Genomic DNA, 26,507 nt, shown 5'->3' on the forward strand with positions numbered 1-26,507 from the left:
CTTACCATAAAATCTTTAATAATTGGAAAGGCAGAAGTGGCAAATCATAGTGATCTTGGATCATGCATCACTTGTCAATAGTTTTCTTTATTATCTTTTATAGAATTGCATTGCGTGCCAGGCACAAATTAAGCATTTTGGCAGATGCCAAATAGAGTTTCCCGTATGCAATACATGTTCCTTGTCTTGTGCCTTTTCTATAGAATAGCAGTTGTTACCCAAGGAATGAAATTCTCTAAATGTTTGTGTATTTGGTCATTAGTTTGCTAACATTGACATAAAGGATAGCACAGATAATATTCATACTTATCCAAACATTCTTACTCCATTTCATATGCCATGTATGTTTTAAATTTCTAATAATAATTACTGATAGTCTATAAACATGGCTCAAACGAGTTTCTAAGCAACCGATACAAATACTTAGCTCCTTACAAGAAATACAGTATATGCTCCATAAGAGCAACAACTTATAATTACTATTAAAAGCCAAACAGTGGAAGACCAAAGAGTCACCACTCGTAAACTTTGGGGATTCGAACTTGGATCTCCACAGTGATAATTGAATGCTTTAACCACATGATCTCAGCCCCTTGGAGTGTATTTCCAAATTTGAATTTTTGTGTACTTTTTTTATTTTGAAGTAGTGTAGAGATTTTCTTACTATCTTAACTTTTTTTTTTAACTGTTAGGAAGACTGACCACTGCCTGTATGATTAATCTTTATTTATTGTTCAGGACAAGTCCAGCGGAGTTTGTGATTCCTTATCACAAGTATGTGAAAAGTGTCAGCCAATCGCTTTCGATAGGAATGCAATTCAAAATGAGATTTGAAACGGAAGATGCTGCAGAGAGAAGGTTGAACAGAAAATTTTCCAAAATTAGATACCTTGGATGATTAAAATCATCATCTTCAGGATTGTGCTGTTTTTCTTTTTAAATTGTTTTTCAGTTTTTGGTTGCTATGGCAAAGTGTGGAGACACAGGTTGGGGAAACAGATATTGGATTTAAGCACCCTCTTTGACAACAGGTACACCGGCGTAATCACTGGAATAGGTGATATTGAACCTTCTAGATGGCCTGTTTCAAAATGGAGATCTCTGAAGGTAGCCTTGAGAACCATTTCATCATTTTTATCTGCAATGTTTTTGTGTACTTAAGGTCTCTGTGATATTGCATGATAAAATACATAAAAGAGAAAATGTAGGATGCCTTTTCCATTGTAGCCAAGGTAGTGCATCTCTCTCTGGCAAAAGTCCTTGAATTTGAACAGAAATTAATTATATTGCCAAAACTGTGAAATGTTTATCATGAGTTTTGACAGATTCTTTTATGTATTTTTCTTACATTTATTGCTTCTTTAATTCATGACATGAAAAGAGTGTTGCCTTTTAAACAAATTTATTTTCAATTAGCAGGAATCTAGAAATTCATTTTTTCCAAACGGTGTGAAGTTTCATTTAACTTAAAACACTCCTGGACTTCGCGGACTTCACAAACAATATTTTTCTGATCTTAAATCGTAGACAATTGCTTTAAGCCTTCTTTTGTGGAATAATATTCTTGATCATTATGTGAAGAATGTTGCAAGGGTTAATTAAGGGATATTTTCATTGGTCAGTTTCTTGACATATGATGCAGATGCAAAGACTTTTCTACAAAATTTTCTGTTCATAGCCCCTCTTGAGATGATATTCCATGAGACAATATTAGTTGATTGTGCAAATTATGCTAATGTAGCTAGCATCAGGTTTCCTTGTCAAAGCTATGTGGTGGCTTTGGGGATAATCTGGAATCTCAATTGATATTGAATTTATAATCTTACAAGGAATGCAGTTGTTGCAGAGATCTAAAACATGTGACAAGCGATGAGCGAAACAGCTAGCTCATATAATGGGCAGCTGAGATAGTTGGGAACTCGGAAACTGCAGTTGTGGATGGAGACTTAAGTAATTCCTCTAATCATCTGTGAAGAAGCTTAAGGCCAGGTGATAAAATTTTGACAGGAAAGACAATATCAGTTGGAGAGCTCAAACAGTAAGTAGTTCAGATGATGGAATTGTGTCAAAGCACATCCTTCAAAGACTTGCACATAGATGTTATGTGCATTGTAAGTTTTCAAAGATTTAAAGGGAGAAATTGAGAATGACAAAAAAGACGTGTGCTGGGCAACCTACTGAATGGAATACTACTCTAATGGCAATGATCTCTAGAGGTTTTCTATGATATTTGTTAGACAACATATCATCTAGTGAAGGGATGCCTGTTTGACATGAATAACAAAGGTGCTGAAGTCCTTTTGGCTCAGGAAAATATTATAAGTCCAAACTCAAAATAAACCACTGATGGGAATAACAAGAACTTCCCCACCACAAGGGAACGGCAATGATTGATGCCAAAATCAAGGTATGATCAAATGTAATCTCGATTGCCAAATGTAGGGAATATAATGAGTGGGATTATTTTGCACAAGATTTCACCACCATTATGCCAATGGAGGACATGCGAATCATGAAAACAATAATTCGTCCAGGTAGAAAGGGACAAAGGTCAGTCAAGGGGGAGGAGATTAAGGGAGTGACTTGCACTCGGGAAATGTAGGCACAATAACCACACCCAATTGTATAGAAGCAGTGATTTGATAGAGGCTCATTCAAAATTAGAAAATACAATTGAAGAAAAAGGAAATTTCAAAAAGGTTACAAAGGCATTAGTGAGATGTATCACCTAGAAAGTTTATAAGTATAACCCTCAATTGGAGATTTAAGAGCAGCTGTTATAGACATTGGTGAAAGATGAGTCACATATCAGTTTCAATGTATTTCAAATTCACAAGATGTTATCCACACTATAGTTGTAAAACTCGGACTTAATAACTCGACAAACCCAATTTTTTTAAAACTCAGGACTTGGCAAAGACTCGGGGAAAAAATCAGTAATAACTCAGCAAATTTATCAAACATTTGAAAATACATAATTTTTAAAATTGTCTTGAAAAAATACATACTGAATATGAGAACATATTACTGATTTCCATCATTTATAAATCAAAATTTGAGTTTGATACATATCATAGACCAAAAAACAAGTTCAGCCTTTGAATACATATAAATTTCAAGTATCAATATCAATATCAAGGAAAATTATATATCATAAATCTTGTTTACAACTAAAGCTCAAAAAATCTTGTCGAGCTTAATCCCAATTACAGACATGACCAACAAATTCATGTGAAATCAAAATCAAATGAAAAAATGGAGACATTCCTTACTCGATCAAAAACTAGATCACACTAACCTAAAAATGAAATAAATAGATGAAAAATCCTAAAGGAGAAAATATTTTTCCTACACATTGAACATTATAAAAGTAAAATAACATAATATCATGGAATACTCCATGATATAACAACTTCTAAACTAATTACTTGATAACTTGTAAAAAATATTTATAAAGAAGAATATAAAAAGACCAAAGAAAACTTCTGCTCAAATTTTACAACTAGAAAATAAACATTCATTAATAAAAAATAATACTAATTTAATAAAAAGTTTTAAAAAAAAAACAATAATTCGAAGCAAAACTTAACTACACAAATCTTTTTTAAATGATATCTTACTTCTTTGATTATAAATCTTATTCTTAACATTTCATAAACTATTTTTATCTTGTAAACGTTATTAAAATTCCTATCAACCACTAAATAAATTTACTAGTATCATCTGTTGAAGACGTGCACAAGGTATTGAAAATGAAGTTGAAACATGTCATGCCCACAATTAAGGCGAAACCATCTTAGTCGTTCACAGTCATTGTGCCCTTATCCTGAGCCGTCATCGTGTCCTTAATCAAGTTAAAAACACTTAGAAACCCTCAAAATAATATCTATTCATATTAAATCGGTTTTTTTTAATCTATGGTTCTCTTGATGAATAGAGATAAAATTGCAACCATTGAGATGGACATCCTTGGGAAGGCTTGGAGTGAACTCATTGTAGGCATGGTATCAATTGCTAACATTTTCTTAGAGGTGATCTAGCAAAATATTGTTAGGTTTGCATTTTGGCCATTGACATTCAAACTACCAGGGGTGAATTGCTATTCCATCCTTGCCTTGAGTGTTTTAGTTGCTTCAAAGTTATGTTTGGCACCCATATTTTTACCATCAACTTTGTAGTCATCTCCTTGTTCAAACTAACTTAGAACAACTTTCTTTGTGAAAGTTAATTTAGGTTGGCCAAGGTCAACCATAGTTGGAAAACCAAATTTTAGGTTGTTTAGAATAGAGACCTCTAGTATGTCATAGATGTGAAGATACAAGATATTGGCAAGGAATTGGCCTTGTTAGACTCATTAAAATATTAGGAGGAAGTTCTTAACCAAGGAGCTATTAATTTGACACAAGACAAAATTCTAGAACTTTACATCCCTAGAAGATGAAACCAAGTTGGGTAGAAGTTTTTTACACTCGGCAAATGAAATATGTTTTAACCTAAATGGTTTTTATTGATAGAGTTTGAAACTTTGATCTATGCATAGGATTTTTAAGGATGTAATCATCTAAACATTTCCATTATGATGCCTCCATTTTTACATACTCAATGTTTCTCTACCTTCATGGAGTAATGGATTGGTGATGATCAAGCCACAAGTGAACGTGGATGTAATTTTTCCAACATAGAGAATATTGCTAATGGGGACCACTCACTATCACGCTCAAATGGGTTCAAAAGGAAATCCACAATCTATTGATGCAACTAAAGATTGGGATCCACTCTCAAAGCAAGCAACAATTAGATTTTTTGTGTATTATAAGGATGTTTTGCCATGGAACTTTTGAACTTGAAGAGGTTGTCATCCAACCCATCTATACACAAGTTCAATTGATTTTGAGTATATGACCAAGTGACCAAGATATTATTGAATTCCAAGTAAATGGAACAAATCTAATTATCATTTTCAAATTGAGTGAAAGTGAATGGATTGTTGGTGTTTGATCCAAACTGTAATAAATTAATGTTTTTAGTGGGTAAGTTTGTGTTGGTGGTTAGGTTCTTAAGGAAAGTTTCTTGTAAGGTGGTTGAGGAAGTTAAAGGGTGAAATCCTATCTATAAAGGCTCAAATGTATTTTAATTTTCATAATGCCACATAATAAAGTTACGGTTTCTATTTTTGTGCATTCATTGTTGTAATCATTTCATTATACGTGTATCCAAACAATCATGTTTCTCATCCAATATGATTAGTTTGAAGTACTTCAACTAGATTTGAATTCATGTGAACTTAAAGAGCTTGAATCATATTATTATAAATGATTTGTTCTCGATTCACCTCATTAATTCCATTTGAAAGGAACTTGATGAGTTAAAGTACGATCAATTAGTCACTATTCTTGGCATATTCAAACTTAAACATGAACATGTATTCATGTGGATGCCTTCAATTTTCGCAATGGCTGCACATAGGGTTAGGAAGGGAATCACTTAGACAACCCAATTAATTTTGCAAGTGGACTACCATCAAGGCTTGAAGACAGCAAAGTAGGAGGCACTAGGGATGATTTACATTGTCATAAATTTTCAATACTATCTATTAGCTAATCCATTTAACGTATATATGGATCACTATATACTTCTATATTTGGTCAATAAGCTAGTAATTCACCGATGAATGAGCAAAGGATAGTTGTTGTTATAAGAAATCAATTTCAAGGTCATGATTAGACTAAGGAAAAACCATGTCACATAGACCAAATTTCCAAAATTATGTTTAGGGGACATCTTATTAGGGTTGAACCCAATTTTGCAAATTCACCCATCTTTAGCACTTTTGCTCTCATGGTTTGATAATTGTGGAAATTTTCTATGGACTATAACCTTTTTATAAGGACATGCAACTTATTAAGATACAAATGATAATATTCAGGTCTAGGTGTTTCAAATGACCAAAAAGGTTTTTTAGAAGATGGGTCCATGCCAAGTTTTGAGATGTGTCATGCACAAGGAGATTTCTTACTTCTTAGAGGAATTCCATAAAGTCTAGAGGCATAGACTCATCAATTGTCTACTTCACAATTTCCACTCTATGTTGCACACTTCTTTTAGTACCCAATCCTTTAGAATGTTTTAGTATTCATTTCATTTAGCCTCAAGCCTTAAAACCCTTATCAAGATGAAATGTAGACCCAAGTTCACTTTAGTACATGTATCTAAATGTTTGAAAATACTGTAACTTATTGAAAACTTGTGTCCACCTACACACTAAGGTGATCACAATATTGTTTGCACGTGCACAAGTGTTTGAAAATAGTTGAATGCTTCACAAGATTTGGTTTTTGCCTGGTGATCACAAGATTTGTTTCTTGCAAGATTTTCAAACACTTGTGACTGGTGATCACAAGATTTGTTTTTTGCCTGCTTCACAAAAAAAGGAGACAGATCCTCCTTGTTACAATAGTTGATAACTATCAAACGAGCTCCTCGAGGCTGTGACAGATTTCAATTCCAGGTTCTAGAAGACCTAGCAAAGGATACCTTTGGCAGCCTACCCCTCTTCTACTTTAAAGCGTTCAAATCTGACATATCTGTCATGATTCAGTCCTTAGGGAGAAATACCCTCCCTGATGCCTATGAACTTGCAGTCTGTGTAGAGAATAATCTTATTAATGCAAGAAAACTTCCCCCAAGGCCGCCTATGCCAGTTTTTCCTGAGTCATCAAGCCAAATGCTTGAACATAATCTTCCAAGTACATCCACGCCACAATCCATGTATGTTTACCCAAATGCCTAGCAAACTAGTGCTTCTGCTTCTTCTTCCTTGGTTGCTGAAGTGAGTGATATGAAAAACTTACTAAGGACCTTTTCTAACGAAATAATCAACACTAAGAGGCAACAAGTAACACCAACTAGGCCCCCTTTCCAGAGCTATCAAGGAGGAAGACCCATGTATCAACAAAAACAACCCCCAGGAAGAGTGAAGGTGACCCAGACGTAGCCTAACAATCAAATTGTACTTGTACTGACCCCCTTGCAAGCTATACCGCCTAACCAGAATAGGGTGTTAGTAGCAGGTCAGATTAACTTAGCAAATGATATTAACTCTTGGTGTTTCCCTTGTAATGAAGCCCACATGCCATGAAATTGCCCACGGGGAAACTTGCAACAGAACGTCGCAGAACAGAGGAGTCAAGGAGTGAATCCTGACATTGGAGTATACTCCTCTCCGGGGATGCAGGATGTTGTGCTTATGGCTCAAATGCAAGGAATGTCCCTAGAACAAGAGGCAGAGATAGCACCTAATCATGCCCTTTTCTCGTGGATGGAGGGCGAAGAGACTGTGTTTGTTAATGACGCTCCCGCTTCGTTTTCAAAGACGCCCCAAGTGCAATTTGACTACAACCTCCACTCTAAGCGTCAGTTTACGGGTGAACCTATTGTGCAACAACCGAAAGCAAGTACGGATAAGCCTCAAGAGCAACCCATCGGAGTTTCCGCTGCTACAAAACCTAAGGAGTTCACACCTTACAAGTCTAAGGACACAAGGGCTTCCGTTCCTATGGTTCTTGACGTGGTGGAGCAATTAAAGAAAGCACCGACAAATGTGTCTTTATGGGATATCCTTGCTATTCCAGAGCAGAAGAACCTCTTAAGGGAGGCATTGGGCGACGTAGACAAGTCTTCCACTAAACCCGCAACAAGTTCACCAAGCCTGAAGGGCAAGGAGCTAAAATCCGGGAAGCAGCGACAACAATCCACGTCACTTACTAATGAAGGAGAGGCCCTCGACAACTGCAAGGTAGGTAAACCAAAGCCAACTCCGTTCTATTTGACTCTTATAGTAGGAGATAAACTTCTTCATAACTCTGATAGATTCTAGAGCCAACACCATGGTAATGCCTAAGCAGATAGCCGAGGTGTTAAAATTAGAATATGAACCCCTAAATAGAGGAGTCGTGCAACTTGATGGAAATTTAGTCCAGGCTATAGGTTGAATTAAGAAACTCTTGTTGACCTTATTTGCTTGCCCAAGCATTACAGTCCTTCAAGAAGTAGTGGTAATTGATATTCCCCCTGTTTTTGGCCTATGTTTATCTAAAGATTTTACTACCAAAATTGAAGGATACCTTTCCTTAGACTAGTCTCACCTGATTCTTAGAACCAAACACAGAGCTAAGCTGAAAATACTATCAGAACCCCTACATACGGAGCATGTAGCTAATGAAGCCATGGTTAATTTTGAAGCCACTCATACCTCTATTTCCGGAGATGAGAAGTATGTTGAACTGCTTGAAGATGAAGAGGTAACCGGTAATCTCACCTCGGATCAGGAGGTTTTTCTCATGAGTTTATAGATGTTGACCTCTATGGGAACTATCATGCCACTGGCCTTGGAACTTATGTGATATTTGATGAAGATTAGACAATTCCCAAAGTGTCGAAGGACACACAGGATAAAGAAAAGGAAGAAGATCGACTCTCAAAGCTCAAGACTTTGAATTTTGATGGAGCACGATGTAAAATCAGAGCCGAAGTGAGTATTTGCTTGACATCCCCTTTTGGAGAGCAGACTCTTAGATCTTTTCGCTTCCATTTTGCTTGCACAAATAATAAAGCAGAATATGAGGGGCTGATCCATGGGCTAAGTCTGGCAGAACGCCTAGGCGTCAAGCAGCTAAGAGTCTTGGGAGATTCTGAGCTAGTTGTCTAGCAAGTCCGAGGTATGTCTGCTGCAAAACATGTTCGCATGCGTTCCTACCGTCACCAAGTCTAGGATCTGATTGAGAGTTTCAAAGCCTTCAACATCCAGAGAGTTTCCCAGAAGCAAAATGAAGTGGCAGACCATATGGCTACTATAGGAGCTCAGTTTGACCTCGTCTTAGACTTGTTGGAAAATAGGTGAGGATAGTTGTCAGAACAGCTATACCAAATAATGACTTACACTGGCAAGTTTTTGAGAATGATGAACAGATAGCAATGTTCATATAATAATCATGTGAGTTTGCTAAGCAGTTACAACCTAAAGCCGCTGAAGCATATGGCGACCAATTGATTCAACTAAAATTGAACAAGCTCCCAAGAGGCCTAATCACATTAGAAAATCTTTTTGATTGTGACGATAGACGAAATGATAAAAGAAAGTTTGCTGCTGATAAAGGAGATTACACTCATCTCCAGGTTGTAGAGGGTAAAAAGCTAAAAGTTGGCAAGACCATCCCTCAATGGGACAAAGACAGATTAATACATTTTGGTGAAAAGTATAAGAGAGTAATTGTGTGGTCTTATGATGATATTAAAGGCAACAATCTTGATTTAATTTAGCATACCATCAAGCTTGCCGAAGGAGCGAAACCAGTCCGACAAAAGCAGTGGCTAGTGAATTCTAAAATCGAGTCCTTGATGTCTTAGGAACTCTAGAAGCTGATTGACTCTCAGATCATCTATCCGATAAAGCACAGTACATGGGTCTCCAACTTGGTACCTGTACGTAAGAAGAATGGAGATATTCGGCTTTGTGTAGACTTTTGAGACTTAAATAGAGCATCCTTAAAGGATCAATACCCTCTTCCTTCTATGGAGCAAATTCTACATACAGTAGCTGGTTCCAAAAGGTTTTCCATGCTTGATGGCTTTTTGGGGTATAATCAGGTGTCGATTAAGCGAGAAGACCAACACAAGACAACGTTCACCACGAATTGGGGAACATCTGTATATGCTAAAAATTCCTTTTGGCCTTTCAAATGCTGGAGCCACATTCCAAAGAGCAATGGACATTGCTTTTTAAGAGCTCATAAACAAAATCATCCTTATCTACTTAGATGATTTGACTATGTTTTCAAAGCATAAGGAGGATCATTTGGAGCTTGTTTTTCAGAAATGCTTGGAGTTCAGGATATCCCTTAACCCAAAGAAGTGTATCTTTGGTGCTCCACAAGGGAAGCTGCTAGGACATGTAGTGTCCAAAGATGGAGTGTCCATTTATCTAGATCGTGTGAAGGCAATTAAAGAACTTCCCCTGGTCATAAACTAGAAGGGCATTCAGTCTTTCCTTGGTAAAATCAACTTTGTTAGTAGATTCATTTTTTACTTTGCCGAAATGGTCAGACCAATCACTCTAATGCTAAAGAAGGATTTGCACTTTAAGTAGACCCAGGAAGCTAAAGAGGCATTCGAAAAGATTGAAGAGGCTATTTCATCCACCCCTATTTTGGTTAACTTTGACTTGTCCAAAGACTTCCAAATGTATGTTTATGCCAGTGATTTTAGTATTGTTGTAGTGTTGACTCGGAAGGATGATGAAGGAAAAGGAGAGCACCCAATTGCTTTCCATTCAAAAACTCTGAAAGGCTATGAGGTCAAATATAACTTCGTAGAGAAGCAAGCATTTGCAATTGTTAAAGGACTAAAGAAGTTCAGACATTTTATTGCTTGCAATAAAACTACTGTGTATGTTGCTCACCCAAGTGTTCGAGAATACATAATGGAAGGGGAAATCACTGAAAAGAGAGCTAATTGGATTATAAAGATCCTGGAGTATGACATTGATGTAAGGCCAACGAAAGTAGTCCGAGGAAAAGGCCAGTGTGAGTATTTAGCCCAAGAAGCAGAGGTCCCAAGAAAGGAGTAGAACGAAGCAGTCCTTTTAAATGAGTCCGCAGATGAAACTACCTGGATAACAGATAGGGTGGAGTTCATGCAGACCGAGAAGTTTCCCTCTGATCTTCCTAACCATGAACGAAGTTTCTATAGATTACAGAACAACGGATATCGCCTGATTGGAGGAGTGTTGTTCAAAAGGAATTTTGGGGTGCTTATTAGTTGTGTGAACAAGTAACAGGCAGAGAAGATTTTGCATGAATTTCATGATGGCTTTGCTGGAGGTTATTTTTCTGGTTAGACAACGGCTATCAAGATCACTCACGCAGGTTACTATTGGCCCTACCTTTTAAATGATGCACATGCCTTAGTCCGGGCATGCAAGGAACATCAATTCTATGTTGGCAAGCGCATAAATGCGGCTATGCCCCTGAGACCTATAACGATAGATGAACCCTTTGCTCAGTGGGGTTTGGAATTCATATGAATGATCGACCCGATGTCTTTAGTTGGTCATAAGTGGATTCTCATTGCAATAGACTATTTCACTAGGTGGGTGGAGGCAGTTCCTCTGAAGAATGCCACATAGACAAAAATTCTAGAACTCCTAGAAGAGCTGGTGACTAGATTTGCCCCCTCCCCAATACTATTATTTCAGATAATCGTAGGGCATTTCTAGGCTCTCAAGTCACATAGTTTGCCCTTGATCACGATTATATACCTGAAAACGTCTTCTAACTATTACCCACAAGGCAATGGTTTAGCAGAGTCAACAAACAAGAACCTGATCCAACTCATTAAAAGGATAGGGGTGGAGTACAAAAGGGAATGACATAAACACTTGTGAAATGCGCTCTGGATAGATTGCATAACCCCCAAGCAAATATTGAAAACCTCCCCATATGAGCTAGTTTACGGAAAAGTGGCCCAATTTTCGATTTCCATGGAAATCCCAGCTTTGCAGTTACTCAAATCGTTAGAATTGGAGGAGAATGAGCCTACGGAGGTCCATTTGGCAAAGCTCCAAGAATTACAAGAAGAAAGGGAGAAAGCCTTTAACTCTTTCAATAACAGACAACGGATTGTCAAGAAATGGTTTGACAGAAAAAGTTCAGATCCCAGCTTCAAGTGGGGATCTTGTTTTGAAATATAACGAGCGGGGTGCCAAGCCAGGCCAACATGTCAAATTTGATAGCCTGTGGGAAGGCCCTTTCCGCATCTATGAGTGTAAGGAATTCAATGCTTTCGAACTAGAAGATATGCAAGGTGAGGGGCTGGGGATTCCTATCAACAGGATCCATCTCAAGCAATTTAATTAATTCCCTTTCGAGTTTAGGCATGTAAATATTGTAAATAGTGTGCGTTTGTTCGCTTTCTTTGAGGCCGTGTGTTTTGTCTTAGCCTAGAGTCTGAAATTTTGAGATTCTTAAGCCTTTTTGAACTTTAATGATACAGAAAAACAAAAGGTAGAAATAAAAGTCATACATTCCAAGATAAAAGAACCATGAGATGCAAGTTGCAACAAAACTATTGTAAGTTATTATGTACTGATATTTTCTTTACATATTACATAGCAAAATTGGCTCTTAGGCCTTGTAGCTTGTAAGCAAAAGGAGTAAAAGTGACAGCCAAAGGTAAGTCTAGTCTTCTACATCTTCATCATCATCGTCATCTTCATCATTTTCTTCCTCCATGTAGTCGGAGTCGGAATCAAAGAAGAGCATGATCACTTGGAGAACTGGAGGGTCATTCGGGGTTAGAATCCTCGGGAAGAGGTAATCCCAAAAATAAGAATATCAAGTAACTCCATCCGAGTCAACCAGACAGTGCAATGACAACTAAAAACTTGAGGCGTGCCACACCCTCTCGATGTAGAGCCAAAGACATGGTTTTAAAGTCAAAAACAAAAGGAAGCCATGGGACTCCCCATGGACAATGAAGCGCCTCAAGTCTGACGTTGTGGAGATTCCCACATAAGGAACTGCGAATTCCATAACCTCTTCCAATCCACCCAGATATTTTTTCAAGAAAAAGTATTTTCGTGAGGTGGATAATGAGATGCCTTGGCAAATTGATATCAAGCAGTGAGGCGACAAAGCGAGAATAGATATCCATGTTCACACGGTATCTATTCTTTGAATTCACAAAGTCCTTACCTAGTACCCATTTGATTGTCGCAATAAGAACTGGGTTTCTCCGACTTGCATCCTTTGCAAGCGACGATCAGAGATGTTACCTAAGAAAGCTATCCGAGTCCCAACGCTCGCTAACCTAATGGGGGTATCCATAGCTTCTGTACTTAGCAGATAAAACTAAAAGCTTAGTGTGAAGCTAATCATGCTTTCGAGGGGTATTTATAGAAATGAAATGTTGAAAGCAAGATTAATAGCTCATGAACCAATGCAAGTTGATACTTAATGTCATTTCATTTCAGGGCAAGTAAAAGGAATTGAAAAATATTATAATCTGGCTGTACAAAGACTTGGAGAGTGTGCAGCACACGAGCTTTAGCTGCACTTCCCTCCTTAGAATTTCCTTTTGCGGCAGATCTTAAGTATCCTCTCACTCATATATGCTTAACGGATTGTTATAAATATGCAATAGGCATGAGAATGCGCTCTTCGCAAGAAAGGTGTCCGAACTTTTAAATGACGACGACAAAAAGTATGATAGCTTTTCAAATGTGTGAGGTGGCAGCCGTGTGGATGTCTTGCGGATTGATTTTGCACGAATGCATGGGGTGACACATGCATCAGGCAAAACACATAATCAACTCGTCGTTCAACGCAAAAATCGAGGCTTGCAACTTCTTGAGGACGATTAAAAGTGTGTAAAAGTACATGCAAAAAACAGTATTTTGAAGAGCTCTTATTCGTGCCTAGGTAGATTTTTGAAAGCAAAAGAACAGAAGAATGGCTTCAGATTCAGGCACTATGGATGATGTTGCAAGCTCTTCCTCGGCTAATTCGTTCATGAACGTATTTGGAGACGTATCTTATGCCTCCCATGTCATGCCTCCAAAGCTTGTTCATCTGAATACCAAGTCGAAAGCAAAAAGCATGACTAAAAACCTTGTTGTGGTGGGAGATAGATATGAAGAGGTTTATGACCCAAAACTACATGAGTAGCCCAAGAATCTTAGAGAAGCGCTTGCCAAAGGATGTTGGGTAAGAAAGGTAGTTCAAAAGCACCCGCGGTCAAACTCTGGAATTCTGGCCTCCCCCAATATATGGTACCAATGGTTCCCCATTGCCCTGAATTTGTTGATGCATGTGTCGCAAATTTCAAGTTGAACTCGTCAATAATTCAAGGGAACTTGTTGAGAGTTGTAAATAAGATTCTAGAGCCCTCAAAGCTAACTTCTTGCCACCATTGACCAATAAGATTTAGGAAATTAGGATCCTTCATCCACATATTCTCAAATTTGAAAGGCGGTTTTGAGAATGTTGAATCACCTTGAAGGGAAAGGAGAAGCGGATAATGATCAGAGCCAGAGCAGGGTAAAACATTACATTCTAAGGAAAATGGAAAGGATGAAAGATCACCCAACCAAAAGAATCTATCTATTTTCTCTGCTATATTATTGAACCCTTGCCTCCGATTATTCCAAGTGAAGATGTTGTCACTAGAGTCTATCTCAAGGAGATCATTTCTATCAATCCAAGCATTAAAATCTTGTTGAGATCTACCAAGTCTCAAAAATACCACCCCTTTTATCCTTAGAACTTCTGATGGCATTGAAGTCCCCTCCTATGAGAAGATGTTGATTCTGATTTTGAGAAATCACTCTGTCTAGATCCAACCAGAGAGCACGTTTGAAAACACGGGAAACTGGCCCGTAGACATTTATCAACAAAAAAGAAACATTTGATTGCAAATGTGTGGCCTTCACAAGCAACCAATTTCTATTAGAATCAATACCTTGAGTCTGAACACTGGAAGGTTTCCAAACTATAAGCAAGCCCCTCGAAGCACCATCTGCGGAGACAACCACTAGTTTACTCCCAAGATATTGATGACCAAGCCCTACCAAAGGATTTTTCTTGTTGACAATCAAGTTTTGTTTCTTGAAGCATTATAATCTCTGCATTGATCAAAATAATTCTTCTTTTGATCAAGCACCTCTTGTTAGGGGCATTGAGGCCCCTAACATTCCACGATAGGATTTTCATTTTTGTTCAGGAAGGGGGGTCCCTTCCTTACTTTCAAAAGATCAATGATCTTGATTTGGTCATCATTTTCCCCATCACAAGCAAGGTGTTCATTAAGGGATTTCCTACCTCTTTTAGGAGAAAGAAGACCAAAATCAGGTTTTTCTTTGCCCACAATCATTTGTTAAATGCCCAATTTCCTTCTTTCTTTGACTTTGAATAAAGAGCTACAAGGGGGGTCTCCATAAGTTGGTCTAGATCATCCTCTTCATCCATATAGTCATTGAGAAGATTATGAGAACTAGGATCAAGATTCACATCAAAAAAGGGAGCCTGCAAAGAGGCAGACCCTGAAAAGGGAACGGGAGACTCGGAAGAGAGATCAACACAATTTGTCTTCAAGGGAGACTCTTAGAGGAGAAGCAAAAAAGGCTTGGGGAGCCTCGTATGAAGGGCGCTCGGGAATTGATTTAGAAATCAGCAGAGAGTGAGACTTACTTGGGGCCAGAAGAGAAACAACAAGGGAGATTTCATTCAACGCTTCAGAGCCATGGAGGGGAGAATCTTTGGAAGCATTCAGGTCTTGAATAATATCCTCTTTGAGGAGTTTTGCTTCAGAGAGGAGATGTGATAAAGAATTTTTTTTTCCTTACTAGGGGTAGCAAGACCCACCTTCTAGCACGATTTCTTTTTTTGGAGGCCTTTCTAGATTTAGGAAGGAAAACATTAAATGCACCTCGATTAAGGATGGATTTCTTTCCAAGACCATAAGGCCTTCTAGAGACATTGAAAACAATCGGCTGTGTGTTGGGAGAAAGAATGAGTTGAGCATCAACATTAGGTTCCTGCAAAGGAACATTTATAGCCATTCGAGGAGAAGAGTGCAGAGAGTCGTGCTCCTTTTGATTTTGATTTTCTTGAATGGAAACCTCTTGAATAGTACCATCTAAAGTTGCTTGCCTTTTCTGGATTTGGGCATCCACAACGAGGTCCTGATGAGGATTGCCATTTGGAATAGGGCAAGAAGTGGACTCCTTAAGCTGGAATAACGAGCCCATGGAACCTTTCAATGAGTTACCAGATATTATCTAATTCCTTAGAATACATTTACCAGGAGTTTTGTCAACCAATCTCTTGACTTTTTGTTTCCATCTTCGAACCTCGGAAACTATTTTCAGTTCTCCATAAAAGCCCAGGTCCAAATCTACTTCTACATAAACATTGGCAACATCCCCTTGTTTCCCATTTAAGAAATCCTCTTCAATGCCTACTAGGGAGCCTAAAGCATCTCCTATTTTCAAAAGGGCCTCTAGACACCAAAATTCCAACGGGAGCCCAACTAAACTAAGCCAAATAAGGACAATGTCATTTATGATAAATGTCAGGAAATAAACATACTCAATTCCTCTAAGTTGAAGAATTTGCAATTGATAGATTTTTAACTTTGGGTCAAATAAGCTATATATATAGATATTTCACAAAATCTTAGGATGAACCTTGAACTAGACTTGTATGAGTACCTGCGGTTTTGTCAAATCTCGTAACATAGTATTTTTGTGTACATGGTCATGACATGATGTTTTGTTGAACACGTCTTGGCAAAATATATGTTAATTTTATTTTATATTTATATATTATTTTGGTACTCCTAGATTTTTCTTTTTTAAATCATGTTTATAGTCTAGATCAAGTCATTCTTGTTACATAAATGTCAATCATGTTATCACTCCCTTCAAATATCTTAAGTCTCTATGTGTTTGTATGTCCTGGTCCACTAACAATGTCTAGGTGGTGTTTGTCATGAAGATTATCAATCTTTGAATTCTAAGAAGGCTCTAATATAGGCAGTGGAAAAAAGGGAATAAATTAAGAAAAAGACTATGGTGGTAGGTACCAAGCAAGAGGAAGGATGGAGGTTAAGGAAAACCTTCTCCTACACATCTAACAAGGTCATCTTTCAAGTATAAAGTTGTCACTATAGAAAATTCATTATTCAAGTGAGGGTTTTAGTGTCTACCAAAAATCTATTTTTCAAAAATTTTGCTTTTTTTTTGTTGATTCCAAGATTGAGGAGAAGCATGGTCTAGATAAAAACATGTAAGTCAAGTTTGCTTTAGACATTTCATCTTTATTCAAAACTCCAAACAATAATCATACAATGCTTATTATTATCTTAGATTTAGGGGTAGATTAAATCAAAGAGCTTCCCTAATAAATTTGAAGAAAAGATTTCGTCATACATTATTTTATTTTATATTGTGATGAAAGAGGCATTAAAACATGGACATAACTAAATTAATTAAGTAATTTATTTTAAATTTCTCTATTAATATATTTTGAAATATATGCTTAAATTAACCTCTTCTATTTTGTCATTAAATCTAATATTATTATTCTATAATTTACAAAATTTTATAAAATCTGATTTATATTGATTGTATAATTATACTTCAAAATTAAATTAAATCATCAAATTTATATGCTTAAATTAACTTATTCTATTTTATCATTAAATCTAATATTATTATATTTTAATTAACAAAATTAAAAAAAAAACTTATTTATATTAATTGTATAATTATACTTTAAAATTAAATTAAATCATCAAATTTATATCTTTTCTAATTATTTTTAAAATTTTATTTCATAAATAAACTCAAATCACTAAATAATTTGTTATTCTAACAAATAAAAATTAAGAATTTTATGTAATGTTAATTTAAATTGAATTGTGAAATTAAGAGACATTACATGTTGATCAAAGCTATTCATGAGCTATTCAAGTTGTCCTTAAATTTGATTTGAATAAGATGGATAATTAAATTGGAAGAAATGTTAAAAAAGATTATGACGAAGAAAGTATATCAGTACCTATATTTATTATGCCGAAGGCGTACCTTATATGAGAAGAATAGGTTAACTTCACAAATCAATGGTTGAAATAATGCAAGAAGCATGCAAGGCGATGGAAAATTGGCTGACCGTTAGATTGTCCATTACAATTTTGTCCTTGCTCTCCCGTCCGTTGTCATTTTTTCTTCTTGCTTGACGTAAATGAAAGTTTACTTTACCGTCACCGTTGACTGTATTCCCGACATTTTTTTCTTGTCTCCATCACCGTTTTTCCTTCTGGCCCGACGTAAATATAAGTTCAAGCGAGAAGGTACACCAGTCGTAAAAGTGTAAAATGCAATGAATTGAATTCTAGACCACTTCCTCAGGGACTGCAATTGGATGATGGGATTCCAAGTCACGTATGTATGCAGGCATGCCGAATTTTTTTAAATTAAAAATATCAAGGACAAAAGCAATATTGATGACAGGTGTGAGATTTTGCCAAGATCAAGAGCTCAATGAAATGTACAAAATAGAGAGACGAAATATAGGACAAGAATAAACTGTATTCTCATCAATAGATAAAAATGGTCAATAGTTGTTTATACAATGTAGATGAGCCTGCATATATAGGCAAGGCTATATGGATATGTGAGCACACAAGCATAACATGTGGCTCAATAAGAAACAAGGGTAGGTAGGAAATAGGTGTGGTAGGTAGGAGAAACAATAAAATATTCCACGAGGTGGATCACCCACCGAAGGTGGAATTATCACTCCACAATAAGTGGATATGATAGAGTAGTAACAAGATCAACACCATAAAAGGTGGAAATTCTCTTACACACACTATCCCAATGTGGCACAAACACCCAAGTGTCTCATATCCAAACTACTATGAGATGCATTTCTTAAGTAAACTTAAGTAAGGTGTAATAATATCCATGATGAATAATTATTTACACCAACACCCCCCCTTAAGTGCAACTTAGGGGAATGCACTTAAGTCTACAATGAAACTAAGTAATGCAAGATGGGTCCTGGCTACGAGGCCATGTTAGGTACCCATGGACAAATGCAAATGCATGCAAACCAATGCAATGAAATCTCTCACAAAGCGGGGAAAGAGAGAAAAACCCAATGGGAAAAACCCCTCCCCCAAAAGAGAGATGAAAACTATACAAGAGAACTCTCATAGAAGTATTTGAGGAACAAAACCCCATGTGAGGAAAAAGTCCCCCTCATATGAGAGAAGAAGAGAAGCCAAGTAGCCCCCCCTCAATGTAGAATCTGCACCAATGATAGAAGATCGATGATGTATGAAGAAACTGCTCCCTGAACGTCGAACAATATTCCTCCCCTTAGGAAGAAACAAAACCAAAGGTGTATCTGTGAAGTCTCCCCAATCATGAAGGGAAGATGTATGAAAAAAACTCATGATGAAAGGAATCTCTAAAAACTACTCAAGTGTCCCCATGTCGATGTTGAAGGATACCCCCTCCAAAGGTGGTAAACTGCTCCACACTGCTGAAAAAGGCACTCCAAGATCTAGTGGAGATGAAAGTAGAACAATAGCCAAAGACTCACATGTCTCCTAAAAAAGGCACTCCAACTGTTGTACATAAGTATCCACTACATAAGTATCCACAATCATGTCAACCTCAAAAGAATGATCATGTAGAGAATGAACAAAATTGTCAGAGTGTTCCCTCGCAACAATCAAATAAGGATCATCTTCATCAAAGAGAAGATGAATATCGTCAATGATGTCTCCCAAATCTGCAATGTAGGATTTCACAAACAAACTTGCAATGTCTGTCAAGTACTCATCCCATGAAACTGAAGCTGGAAGACAATGAATATCTTGTTGCAGTGAATCACATGAAAGAAAAATTGTCGCACTATCTACATCATCAGGTGCAATAGGTGATGTGAGATCAATAGAAGGAGATGAAACACAAGGCTCAAGAACGGGGTCACATGTGAGAATCCCCAAGATCAAGTACCCAAAGTTCTCAAAATCTGAATCATCACAAGAAGTGTGATCATTATGTGAAGAATCATCATATGTGAAATCATTATCATCAATAAAATATGAAAAGGAGTATAACCAAGATGCATGATCAACCATCCCAGTCGCAATGATAGCTCTAGTCTCCAAGTCTAATGAAACTGACTCAGGTGTGAACTCCACAATTCTCTTAGTTGCGCCATGTGTGATTTGATAGATGGAAAGGATATTGTTTGTCAAATAGGGTACACACAACACATCATTGAAGGAGTTATCCCTAATGGCAATAGATCATTTCCCAATCACATCCATGTATGTATGATTGCCCATCAAAATCTGCGGCATGGTGCAAGGCTCAAATGTAGAAAACATAGACTGCGAAGATGCCATATGATGAGAAGCCCCTGAATCTAGAAGCCATCTCCCTGAATCGTGACTTGTACTAGCACAAAGAGCTTTTCCTTTTCTTGTCCCAAAAGAGTGAGTCTTCCCACTTGTAGAAGCCATGAATGCTTGCCCTTTTCTTTTTGATTATGAGGAAGTGGAAGTTGATGAATCCTCCTTGTAGACATTAGGCAAATCAATGTTATGCTTTTTGAGGATATGTGTGAGCTCATCAATCTTCTTAGAATGGCAACGATGTTCCTCATGACCGAACTTTTTACAATAGGCACAAGTAGGTCTCTCCCTCTTTGGTGAATTGTCCCTCTTGGAAGAGGATAAATCTCCTTGTTGTGGAGAAGGTGGTGCTTTGTCCTTAGGCTTTGATTGCCATTTCTTCTTGTTTTAGTTGTCCTTTCCTTGATTTCCTTTGTTCCCTTGATTTGCCACTAATGCTTGAGACTTAGAAGTTTTAAGAATGTCCATGCCTATCAACTTAGTTTGTTCCATCATCAACATTTTGGCGAAAGCAACAAATGTAGGCATTGTGTAGCTTGAACCCATTGTCATCCTATGGGTTTGGAAACTAGAAACAAATGTTGCATATTCTTGTGGAAGCTTGCCTATCAAATTGAAGATCAATTGAGTATCCTTAGTATCAATGCCACAATCCTTGAGTTGTGCCCTCAACTCTTTTGCCTTAGTGACATAATCTTGTATAGTATCAAAGTTCTTGGGATCTAACATGTTGAGATCACTATCAATCTGATATCCCCTAATCTCATCAACTTGACCATACAAGTCTTGAAACTTTTGTCAAGCATCCTTGATTAGAGTACATTTCTCAATATGAAAAATGAGATCCTTTGATACATAAGCAATATTGATGACAGGTGTGAGATTTTGCCAATATCAAGAGCTCAAAGAAATGTACAAAATAGAGAAACGAAATATAGGACAAGAATAAACTATATTCTCATCAATAGATAAAAATGGTCAATAGTTGTTTATACAATGTAGATGAGCCTGCATATATAGGCAAGGCTATATGGATATGTGAGCACACAAGCATGACATGTGGCTCAATAAGAAACAAGGGTAGGTAAGAAATAGGTGTGGTAGGTAGGAGAAACAATAAAATATTCCACATGAGGTGGATCACCCACCGAAGGTGGAATTATCATTCCACAATAAGTGGATATGATAGAGTGGTAACAAGATCAACGCCATAAAAGGTGGAAATTCTCCTACACACTATCCCAATGTGTCACAAACACTCAAGTGTCTCATACCCAAACTACTATGAGATGCATTTCCTAAGTAAACTTAAGTAAGGTGTAATAATATCCATGATGAATAATTATTTACACCAACAAGAAGTCTACAATATAAGATTTTACCTTGCTTTATAGTGCAAAAGGAAAAAGACCCAGATAATAGGCATTGTTTTAGCTTTATTTTTGTTAGGTGAATTTAATAAGTTATGTATAAAAATATTTATTAATTTAATTGAATATTAAGAGTTAAAATTAGACATTTATTTTATATATAAATATTTGTTAATTTATATTAAATATTAAAAGTTAAAATTAGGCATTATTTTATTTTTAGCATAGTTGGATTTATTTTTATGTAACATATTTTGAATAACTTTAATAGAGTGAGATATCATATTTATTAAATTGGAAAGGAAATTAGAAAGAGAAGGTATTTAGTTTTATGATGGAATAGACATGTTTGGGGCTAAAGGAGGTGAAATGTCCATAATTTTGAGCCTTGGTTGAGTAGATCTAATTGAAAGTTGGAACAATTGCAATTGTAGAGAGATTTTAAATATTTCAAGGTATAATTTCTATTATGCAAGCTTTTACAAATGCAGACTTTTTTATTGTTGTAATTGCAAATACAAGATTTGAAAATGATTTGATTGAAAAAAGTTTTTGGTGGATGTTCAGCATTAGAGTAGAAATAACCACTAGAATAAAACAAACCTCTTCATTAAAAAAAATAATTAAATGATATTAGAATTAATTCATTTATGATTGTTTGTAATTATTATAAGTTTGTTGATAGCCAAAAATAACTTGTCCATTCCAATGAAAGGAAGGTCAATGTGATTAATCGTAACTTTTAAATTAAAATTAATCATTTATGCAGTGCGGTTACTTTAAAAAAATTCAATTATTTGTTGAGCATACAACACTTAATTATGAAGCTTTTATGGCCTTAGCTTGGCTCTATCACCTTCTTTCTCTCTCACTCTTGCCCCCTCTATTTCTACCTATCTCTCATATTCATTCATTTTCTCTTGTTCTATTTCTCTCTCCTATCTCCCTCTTGTTCCTTCTCTCTATCTCTTTCTATCCATATCTCTCTACCTGTATCTACCTATCTCTCTGTATCCTTCTATGTCTCTTCATATCTCCCTCTATCTATATCACTCACTCTCCACCTCTCTATCTATTGATCTCTCTCTTATTCACTCCATCTCTCCTACTCCATTCTTTCCCTACCTCCCTCTCACTCCTCTCTCTATCTCTTTCTACCTCTATCTTTCTCTACCACTTTCCCTCTCTCTATCTCTATCTTTCTCTCTCCTCCTTTCTTCTCTTTCCTTTTCTTCCCCATTATCTATATCTCCCTCCTCTACCTATCTCTTTCCCTTTATTTCCCTCTCTCTCTACCTCCCCCCTCTTTCTATCTCTCCCCATCTCTCCCTCCCTATCCCTTATCTATGTTACTATTTATACATCTCTCTCCTTTTCTCTTCATATCTCCTCTCTATCCATCCATCTCTCTCCCTCTCCTTCTTCCTATACCTCTATATCTATATCTCTTTGCCTCTCTATCTCTATTTGTCTATATTTTTTTCCATCTCTCCCTTTGTCTCCATCATGTTATCTCTACATCTCTCTATCCCTATTGATCTCTTTCTCTATTTCTCCCTATATATCAATTCTCATCTCTATCTTTATTTTCCTACCCTCCCTCTCTCATTATATCCCTCTCTCACTCTTTATATATTTATCTCTTTCATCTTTATATATACCCATCTTCTCTGTCCTTTATTTGTCCCTCCTATCCATTTCCCTCTCCTTCTCCTTCTCCATCTGCATCCTCAGCTCCACCTCTCCTCAAAATAGTCCCTTTCTAAATAGACAAAAAATTTCCTTAATTGACATTCCATACCACTTCGGTGTACCCATTGCACACCAAGGTGCAATTGCTAGTTTATTTTTAATATTGTAGAAGATTTGAACTCTAGCACTATTTTAATGCCTATTACAACACCATTAAAATCAAATGCCTGACAACATGACACCAAGAAGGTACTCAGTAATGAGAGATGAGGTTGGTGACTAATTAAAAAGGTCCAATCAAAACGAACCAGAAAGCCATTAAGACTAACTGTGAATTCTGAAATGCTTAATGCCATTTATTCGCCCCCTGAATCAGGTGGCAACTATATTTGTGGATGCTACTACCATGATTGGAGGAATATCAAGGAACTTCTCGGTTTATTGTGGCATGAAAATGTGGACAAAAATTACTTCTCTTGGTTTGAATTTTGAAGAACGAGACATCACTAGAAATTTTTTGAGCAGAGAGCAATTTTATGATATAATTTCTAGTTTGATATTATCTTACTCTGCATTTACTTGACAAGGATGCAAGGAAGTTAACTAATTATGCATTGGTATTAATTTCAGCATTTACTCCAACCTTATGCAAAGAAAATTACTAAAAATATTAATCCCGCATGGAATCCTGGTCATTTTGTTTCAATTCCTTATGTTTTTCTTTTTTGTTTATATAGGTTGAATGGGATGAGCATGTTGCAAATGAAAGAAAGGAGAGGGTCTCTCCTTGGGAAATTGAGCCTTTTATTTCGGCTGCAGGATCAAACCATTTGGCAGGTCCAAGAATAAAGAGACTTAGAACAAGTCTGGTATCAACCCCAACAGATATGTCGATCTGTGGTATGGACTACACTATGGAATACCCAATTTTCTAGAGACATATTTTAAGCCAAGTCTCAATTTGAGTTCTAATAAGCTGGTTATCTTTGTAGTGAGTGCAGATGGGGGTAGAGTAGTAGACTTTGGAGAATCTGTAGGATTTCAAAAGGTCTTGCAAGGTCAAGAATTGGTTCCTTTAAGAGAAAATTTGAGAGATAGATTTGGTTCGAAAAACTGTCAAGAACGAGAAGAACCCTTATGTGGAAGCTCTATGATGGCAAAGACTGGCAGCAAAAGTGAGGCATTTGAAAGATGTCATGTGCCACCCTCCTCGGAGTTATTCTCTACTAATGAAACATTTGGGAAATTCCGTCGATCTGAGGTTCAAAGATCAGTAGAACATTTTGCTCTACAATGCACTGATGTAAACCAGCAACAACCTAAATTTATTATGAAGTTGCATGAAAGAGATAATCCCAGCTCTATACGTTCCACCACTGTAAACTGCGGATCAACAGAATTGGGAGTTTCGCTTTCTTCATTCCATTCACAGCGACTGAACAATACAGAACTACAACTAGTTGAAATGCCACTATGTTTTGGCACAAATTCATATTATCACGGTGATTTACCTACTCCTTATGGGCATACTTTTCCTTTTAGTCATAATTCATTACAAATTGGTGTCCCTGGAACAGCAGCAAGATGGCAGGATCCATTTGTCTCACCATCTGGATTGGACGGGGGCAAAAGTTTTCCTCAAGTAGCTGACATTTTGTCGAGTGACATCTCAGTGGGAAGGAGCAAATCAATTCCATCTGAAATTCCTCCTTGTCGGGAAGATGATCTGGATGCAATTAAAGGAAAACAAAAATGTAAGCTTTTTGGATTCTCTTTGATTGAGGAACCTCCATGCTTAGGAGACGTATCTAGCAAAATCTCAAGGGATGACACGTCAAATGATTTACATGGAGCCTTAGTTCATAGAATACAATCTTCTGCTCTAGGAAAGTTGGATGAACTGCAAAAGGTTTCTCATGAACAGTGCCAGCAAATGATCACTCTAGAGTGTACAGATCAAGAAGTTAATGTGCAGAAAGCTAAGCAGATTCAAACCCCACTTCAACCTTCTGGTCGTAGTTGCAAAAAGGTAAGTACATTTTTCTATTATTTGGTTTGCTATTCCATTTATCTCATACATTGGATTAAACTTTCAAATTGGCATAGGTGCACAAGCAAGGGAATGCTGTAGGAAGAGCAGTCGATTTGTCAAAACTCCATGGATATGATGAGCTCTTAAATGAACTAGAGCATCTGTTCAACATGGAAGGAGCACTTAGGGACCCTAAAAAGGGATGGCAGGTTGTTTACACAGACAATGAGGGAGATATGATGCTTGTTGGAGATGACCCTTGGCTGTAAGTAGTGTTTAAGAAAGATAGATTAGCATGGTTATATATTGGCGATACTGAACTATATTTGAGGCTTATGAGATAAAATTTGTGCAATGTCTCAATCAATATTGCAAATGTGTGGGCATAGGCTCCTCATCCTCTTTATAAAACTTGGTTTTCTTGTGTCCAACATTAGTTTTGATTCTTGAATGTGCTTTAGTCTGGACGTTCATTTTTCTTTTACCTTGTGCTGACTTTTGTGTATATCTCTACAGGGAATTTTGCAATATTGTCTGCAAGATTTTGATATATCCTGTAGATGATGCGCAAAAGATGACACAGGCCAATTTTGGTAATGATGCTCTCAGCTGCTCTGAGGATCAGCCTGCTACCGTGGAGGTTTCTAGGTGTTCAATTCATCGCCAGGATTCATCTTCTCGGCTCACAACAGGAATGCCATAGCACGTGAAAATGGGTTCCTCTTCTTTTTAATATACAGAATGTATTTGGTCTCTATGGTTTCTCAATAATTAAGAGAAATCTCGTACACACCAAAATGATCTCTTTCCTAATGTATGGGGTATTCACTTATTTTATTCCAACGATTCCCCATGAACATGCAATCTCTAGCCATTAACCAAACAGTGCTCATGAAGCCCTCAGTAAATTTATCTTGGGCATCAAGTCATAACAGAACAAACTCTAATCCTTTGCCAAGCTAATGCTCCAAACTGAGAGTTATACCTCAGCGAGTGCTCAATATTTGATTTTCTTGCATTTGTTTAGTTTAAATGAATCAGATTTGGCATACCATAGTTTTCTATCTTAAAACACAACTCCATGGTATCAATACTTGCTTTCCATTGCTTTTTTAATGGTTTTTGGATAAATGTATCATATATTATCTCATGGGATAAATAATTGAATCATTCTAACTAGGGAAGTCTATCATTGAAGAAAATATTTGGTTCTAACATCAGTAAGTAAAGTAAATTAGAAAAATGTAGCTTTGCATTTTGACTTCCAGAAGTAGTTGCCAACTCTACCAAACCCCATAAAAAAATTTCATCTTTCTAGTATCAGCCAAGTAGCCCGCGAGGAGCTTTCGAAAACATTATAGAACTCCTCTTGAAAACAGACCCTGATGAAGTTTTAACCATCCCAAAACCCAATGTGAAAGATC

General features: G+C 36.8%; 1 protein-coding gene across 2 annotated transcripts in view; it reads left to right on the forward strand.

Annotated features, from left to right (window-relative positions):
- LOC131027598 (auxin response factor 11) overlaps positions 1 to 26,134 on the forward strand; it is a 55,749-nt gene extending 29,615 nt beyond the window's left edge. The window contains exons 8-13 of one of the 2 annotated variants that reach the window (XM_057957668.2): positions 739 to 858; positions 1,032 to 1,107; positions 23,789 to 23,951; positions 24,053 to 25,080; positions 25,158 to 25,348; positions 25,600 to 26,134. In XM_057957668.2, the coding sequence (XP_057813651.1) occupies positions 739 to 858; positions 1,032 to 1,107; positions 23,789 to 23,951; positions 24,053 to 25,080; positions 25,158 to 25,348; positions 25,600 to 25,786 (1,765 nt within the window). In that variant the 3' untranslated portion in view covers positions 25,787 to 26,134. Of the gene's footprint in view, positions 1 to 738; positions 859 to 1,031; positions 1,108 to 23,788; positions 23,952 to 24,043; positions 25,081 to 25,157; positions 25,349 to 25,599 lie in introns of both variants that reach the window. The other variant, XM_057957667.2, reaches the window with a different exon arrangement.
- The last annotated feature ends 373 nt before the right edge of the window (positions 26,135 to 26,507 follow it).

This window comes from Cryptomeria japonica, chromosome 8 (assembly GCF_030272615.1).
Source record: "Cryptomeria japonica chromosome 8, Sugi_1.0, whole genome shotgun sequence".
NCBI classification, from domain to species: domain Eukaryota; kingdom Viridiplantae; phylum Streptophyta; class Pinopsida; order Cupressales; family Cupressaceae; genus Cryptomeria; species Cryptomeria japonica.